Raw genomic sequence first — 6,626 nt, forward strand, 5'->3', positions numbered from 1 at the left:
GTAAAGTGAAGGAACAAAGCTTTGATTGAAGAAGCCGTGCCAGTGTGCAACAGGAAGCTACGGGTACTATGGTTTCAATCTTTATAAAAACTGGCACCAACGTTACTGCTGCTGTGAAATAAAAGTTTCTAATCGTCTCATTATAACCTACCAATACATCATCATACATACATACAAACATATATGCATAATACATCAGTTGTTTGTTTTTTTTTTAGCAATTTATAATTGTTATTATTTTTCAAGTGTATATCCAGCATTTTATTAATGCAGGAAATAACCAAGACACTGTTTAACAGCTTTGTACACAAATTTATTCATCAGCAGTAGGTGCAAGGTGTGTTTTCAGTACAAAGCTATTACAGTTTACTCAACAATGTTATCTAGAAATGCCACACACACACACACACACACACACACACACACACACACACACACACACACACAGAGCTTTTAACTCTGTGTATGTCAGAGTAGCTGACTGAAAAAAAGTCAAATATTATGATAAATATAATAAGTCAAAACTAACATTTTATTGTCATCTGTGTCATCTACTATCATGATAAAATGCAGATATACATGCAGATATAAATAAATGGTTTACACAAAATATGATGTTAATTTGTTAACAAAGGCCCGTCCTTTAATTCTCCACTTAAACTGTGACTAATTCAGTGGTTTCACTATGTGTTTGGAGGAAGTTCCTAAAACCAGAGACTGGTTTATCGTTCATAAAACAAAAACAAACAAACTATATAGCAGTACTGATAAATCCTGCTGCAACACCATCCTGACCCTCTTTGTTTTCTCTTAGCTTCCATCCCTCTCATTCTTGCTGCCTTGGGCGACCTCAGACCTTTCTTCTTCTTCTTCTTCTTCCTCTTTTGTTATTCTTTAACATCCTCATTCGACCTGCTTCAGTCCTCTTGGGTCAAATTTAGTTGATTTTTGCTGCTGCTGCTGCTCGTACCTTCATCACTGTACTCCTGCCTTGCCCTCACCTTATTATGAACGTCTGTGTGTGAATGTTTGAGTCGCACTTTTATATGTGTGTATTTTTATGTGTGTAAGCCTGTTTTTTAAGTGGATTTCCATGTGTTTTGTATTATTTGTGTGTGTGTGTGTGTGTGTGTGTGTATGTGTGTGTATATATGGGAGTGTAGGTGAAGAGGTGAAGGTTGGAGACATCCCCAAGCCCTCCCTCCCAACTCTCCTTCCCAAGAAACCCCTCCCCCCAAAGACAAGCTCCTCCTCTTCCTCCCAACCCCCGCGGCGTCCTGAGAGACCCCCCCCTCTAGCGTCAGTACAAACTCGCGCACACACACACACACACTCACACACACTCAGAAAACATCCATGCATCTCTGAGCGTATCGAGCCTAATGTTGTTGTATGGTTTACCTGCTCAGGTGTGAAAGCCCCAAGTCTGAGGGCAGGGCTTCGACACCAGATTCTACCCCTGACAGGTCACATGACACCGGTGAGTGTGATTGACAGGAGCATCGACCAATGAGATCAGGACATGATGGTGCCTCAGTAACTGTCAGAGCGCTCTCTCTCTCTTTGCGTGTGAAACTTCACCTGCTGAGATTTGTGTGTGTGTGTTTTTTTTTTTGTGTGTGTGCGTGTGTTTGTGCAGACGTGGACCTGGACGTAGTGGTTGCATCAACAGAGAAACTGAGTCATCCGACGGCGTCGCGGCCAAGAGTCACAGACCGCCGGCCTCGGTCGCAGATCATCACCACTGTGAGTGTGTCAGCCAATAACCAAGGAGTTTTTTGTGGAGGGTCCTTTCTAAGAATTTTCTGAGACGTTTTGTAGCAGTGTCGCACTTCCATACGACATACTAATTTTGAGCAGCTGTTATGTAGTATATTAATGCTGGTTAATGCTCTCTGACTAGATTAATTTACCTGTTTTACCTGTCTGTTTTCTTGCAGTCTTCCCTGTCCATTACCGACCTGGACTCACCTGTAGTGGAGGACAGGAAGGAGAGAGGGAAGGAGGAGCAGGAGCCTGTCCCCCCCAGATCTGTAGATGTGTCCCAGAGAAAAGGAGTTCCCACCATCTCTGTACGACCATCACCTTTTTTACTTTAGTCTCGTTGCACTATTTATTTCATCCTGCAGAGGGCGCCACACCACAGATTTTCCTGTTTCTGTCTGTCTAGTCTTCAGTTACACCCAATCACTTTCCACATTATATGTCAGCAAATGTTGGATGTTACTGTTTGTTGACAGATGACGAGTTCAATAATCATTGATAATTATTGATAATTTCTTAATTCATGTTACTAGTTTAGCAATTTAAAGTCTTAAAAGGTTTCAGTTGGCAAAACAACCTCATTATAAGGTCCAGTCTGGAGCCTCCTCAAAACATTGAGTTCACCCCATTGTAGATGTTTAAATTTACATTTTTCTGAGGACTTCTTGTGCATTTTGAGTCAAAAATTCAGACTGGAAGTTAATTCTTGACCTTGGATACAACATTTGGGAAAACTATTGCACCACAAGGTTATATATTTTTCACTTTTTCTCTCACTTCTCTCACCAATTTGGATTCCTAACTTTAGCAGAAACTGTTTAGATACACAAAACATGAGCAGATGTGTGGGGGGAGGGGGGATATAATAATTCCCAAATGCTTCAAATCACGGATCTGTGTTTTTGTTAGGCCACCGACAGTAAAGCACCACTGCCCACTAAGCCCTCTGTCCTGACCCCACCAAACGCCGGCCATCGCCCCACCTCCCCGTCTTCCTCCTTGGGTCTGAGCCCCTCCCCTGAGCTCCGGCACTCACCTCTGACCTCTCCGACGCTGGAGGAACTCAGGAACCAGCTAAGAGACCTGAGGACCTCTGTAGAACAGCTGAAGAACCAGCACAGGTGAGTGTGTGCATCATACTGCATGAGCAATATGCCTGAATGTGTTTGGGTTTTTGTCGTACGTCATGATGCTGATGTGTTTTTGTGTGCTTCAGGCAGGAGATGAAGCATTTGGCCAGTGCGCTGGACGAGGAGAAGAAGATCCGTGTTAATTTACAGGTGAGACTGAAAGGCGGAGAAATGCCACAGAAATAAACTAAAACGGAAGTAAATCTAGAACTCAAGAAAAACAAATAGCATGTTCACCCACGATATGAATGATTCACTGCATACACCATTTATGATGTCAGTTACCTACGGAAGCCCTGAGAGATTTTTTGAAGTGTTTGTTTTTTTGTTTTTTTTGTGTAATACTCATTTCGGCCACAAGGAGAGGTTGTGTTTTTTTTTTCCTCTGCCCTAAGCCCTAAGTGAGTTTCTTTTCTCTTTTTTTGTTTTGTTTTTTTTTGGTCTGTAGTGTTTGTTTTTGTAATACTCATTTCGGCCACAAGAGGATGAGGTGCTGCACATCACTTCAGTCTCAACAGGACTAAAAGCATTTATGTTTTTTTTAGGTGATTGGAGAAAAATCTTTGGCTTTTGGCTGGCGAATTTTTTCAGTTGGCTCTCAGGGCTTTAGTTGTAACCCATTCAAAAAAATGTACTCTTATAAATGTCTTGACTATTTGTGTGGTGTTCATTTCACAGTTGGAAGTAGATCACATAAAGAAAAACCTGTCAAAATAAAGACTGAAGCATCCTCATCAGCGCAATCTGATCACCACATCGGAGGCCATCATCCGAAAACATTTTCACTGTTGGCCGAGACACTTCAGCCAAGACAAAGTTTGTGCCAAATGATCATCACGATCACCATCAGCAACAATTCAGCACCATGGAATCAGCCACCTTCCCGCCCTCCTGACGCCGCCTTATCCTGTGTTTACTTACTTTATTTTTTCTTTTAAAAGAGGCTTCTCTGTTCAGTTTACCGCTATCTTGTCAGAGCTTGCTGTGCCACTGGTACGGATTGACGACCGCGGCCTGTCGCTGTGTGTTGCCACGGTCACAGAATGATGAGACGGAGCTGCGGTTGCCGCAGTGACCTCACTGGTACTTTTTGTTTCTGAGTGTGAAGGAAACTTGGGGCTCGACCTCCGTAGCCCAGCCGGTTCAAACGACCTCTGTGCTGTTCTGTGTCCACTCTGCGGCCTTTGTGTCTTATCTGGGGTGTGTGTGTGTGTGTGTGTGTGTGTTTGTGTTTTGTTTTGTTTTCCATCCATGTGAGGACTGTAGTTTTAGACCTGCAAAGTGAGGTCATTTTGGCTGGTCCTGACTTCTTCAACATGCTGGATTAAGGTCCGGATTTGGGTTTAGGGTTAAAGCCCGGACTTTGAGGCACATCATTAGCATTGGACACACTGTGCGTGATGCTTCGATGGTACACTGCAGGCGGGTGATTTTGAAGCATCAACCGTTAACCGCACTTGCATTCGGCCATATTTCCCAATTCCTCTTCTTCTTAGTGCCATAATTTTTTAGTCAAATATTCCAAATGTTGGTTGGTTAAAACTACAAGCACATCAGGATTCTTTCCCCTCAATTAAATCTAACCAACATGACTGATACTGTAGGTGCTATTTCAAGGAATAGTTTGACATTCTGGGAAATACATTTTTTTGCTTTCTTGGAGGGAGTTATGAGAAGACTGATATCACTCTAATGCCTGTATGCTAAATAGCACAAAACTCAAAACAGGGGGAAACAGCTAGAGTGGTTCTGTCAAAAAGTAACAAATTCTGACCATCATCACCTCTAATTAAGTGCAAAAATGTCAATTAGTTGTTTTACAGTGAGGACAAGCCACTGCTCCTGGACAATAAATATTCTTTCGCACATTCTCTTGTAAAGCCTCAAACTGTCATTTTTACACTTTGGTTTTATTACCTGTTGACAGAACCAGGCTAGTCCGACTTCAAATTTTATTTTATGAAAAATACATGTCACAACATGAACAAACCGATCTATGATATTTTTCAAGTCAAGAGTATTGACTTCTGGACAAAAAAAACAAACATTATTTAACCGTTTTTGCTTTTGCACTTTGATATTGCGACTCATAAAACAGCTGTGCTGGTCGCGTCTCATCCCAAAACTCAAACCAAGATCCATGTGCAGCTGACGTTTCTGGTGCTCTTTTGGCAGCAGGTGAAGGTTAAAGTCAAGGACAGGGTTCAAGGAATGTAGTAAGTGTAAAGTCCTCACAGGTAAAGGAAGATGAAAAACGTGTGTGTGCATGTGTGGTAGCATGTATGTACGACTGTTTTGCCTCCCTTCCATATATGTGCACAGAATCTATGGCAACCTGTCACTGTGGCCTTCCTGTTTGACTCCAAATCTTTCTTTCTTTCTTTCTTTCTTTCTTTCTTTCTTTCTGTCTGTCTTTCTCTCTTTCTCTCTTTCTTTCTTTCGTATGACAATGAGAAAACTGCTACAACTGAGGCTACAAGTTGTTTTCTTGACTTGGTCCTTTCTCTCCAGGATAGTGATAAATATATATACTTTTATATTTCAGTGTAATAAAGATGCTATTATGTACTGTATGTGTGCATATTTTATTTTTAAAAAAATTACAAAAATGTTTGAATTGTCTGCTGGTAACATTTGTCTGTTAATATACACTAGATACTGTTTATAGGAGCGTTTTTTGTTGCATTCTGTTGCTCTTTACACTGTTTATTCAGGTAATTGGTGCTCCTGCATGAATGACTGCTATAGAGCACTGTATATATGTGTGACAGATGGAAACTCAATGTACTCTCAGGTCACTGAAGGCCTGAGTGAACAAAAAGGAGAACTGAAAGTCCTGATTCAGTCTTAACGGCCACTCAAACCACTGCAGAATTAATGCAACTGCATTTAGATGTAACTGAGAAAAAAAAAAAAAATTACAAAACTATTTGAATTGTCTGCTGGTAAAATGTGTGTTTTTATATACAGTACATACTGTGTATAGGAGCATTTTGTTCCATTCTGTTGCTCTTTACACTGTTTATTCAAGTAATTGGTGCTCCTGCAAAGATGACTGTTGTAGAGCACTGTGTGTGTGTGTGTGTGTGTGTGTGTGTGTGTGTGTGTGTGTGTGTGTGTGACAGATGGAGACTGGATGTCAGTCTGAGTGAACAAAAGGAGAAGTGAAAATCCTGATTCAGTCTTAATGGTCACTTATATCACTGCAGACTTAATGCAACAGCATTATTCTGATGTATCTGGAAAAAAAACCCCCATAAAAACCCAGACTATGCTTCATGAGCTAACCATGATTCATAAAAGTGTGAACAAACATACGGAACATTTTGACCCTTCTGAATATGTTGTGAAAAAAAGTGGAACCAGGGTTGGGACAGAGGAGGTAAGGAAACAAAAGACCAAACTTGGAAATAATAAAACCTTTAAAGGGGTACTCCAGTGATTTTTGTATCGCACTTCTATAAGACAAGAGACAAGTAAACTGAACTTCATTTGAAAATTTGGCTTACTGCCCCTTTAAATCAATGATTCAACTGCTAACCAAAGCTTATTTAAAGTGGCTATAATTTATATTTCTAAAATAATAATGCATCAAATGACAATGTGACAATGTCGCTTATAGTAAAGAACCGTCAGAGAATTATCAGGAGTTTATGGAGCTTTAGTTTAAACTCATTCTTTAGCTAAATGTTCTGTTTTGGTTTCCTCATATCTCTCATTGTGTTCACCATA

The 6,626-nt window shown here is 40.7% G+C and overlaps 1 protein-coding gene across 1 annotated transcript in view; it reads left to right on the forward strand.

The window, feature by feature from the left end:
• Nucleotides 1-6,297, forward strand: part of sh3kbp1 (SH3 domain containing kinase binding protein 1) — a 30,196-nt gene extending 23,899 nt beyond the window's left edge. Inside the window, exons 13-19 of the mRNA XM_022748762.1 lie at nucleotides 1,164-1,299; nucleotides 1,410-1,480; nucleotides 1,640-1,746; nucleotides 1,941-2,072; nucleotides 2,674-2,885; nucleotides 2,981-3,044; nucleotides 3,573-6,297. Coding sequence (XP_022604483.1) covers nucleotides 1,164-1,299; nucleotides 1,410-1,480; nucleotides 1,640-1,746; nucleotides 1,941-2,072; nucleotides 2,674-2,885; nucleotides 2,981-3,044; nucleotides 3,573-3,611 — 761 coding nt within the window. The 3' untranslated portion in view covers nucleotides 3,612-6,297. The remainder of the gene's footprint in view (nucleotides 1-1,163; nucleotides 1,300-1,409; nucleotides 1,481-1,639; nucleotides 1,747-1,940; nucleotides 2,073-2,673; nucleotides 2,886-2,980; nucleotides 3,045-3,572) is intronic.
• Nucleotides 6,298-6,626: the final 329 nt, after the last annotated feature.

Source organism: Seriola dumerili, unplaced genomic scaffold (assembly GCF_002260705.1).
Source record: "Seriola dumerili isolate Sdu_G_001 unplaced genomic scaffold, Sdu_1.0 BDQW01000129.1, whole genome shotgun sequence".
NCBI lineage: Eukaryota > Metazoa > Chordata > Actinopteri > Carangiformes > Carangidae > Seriola > Seriola dumerili.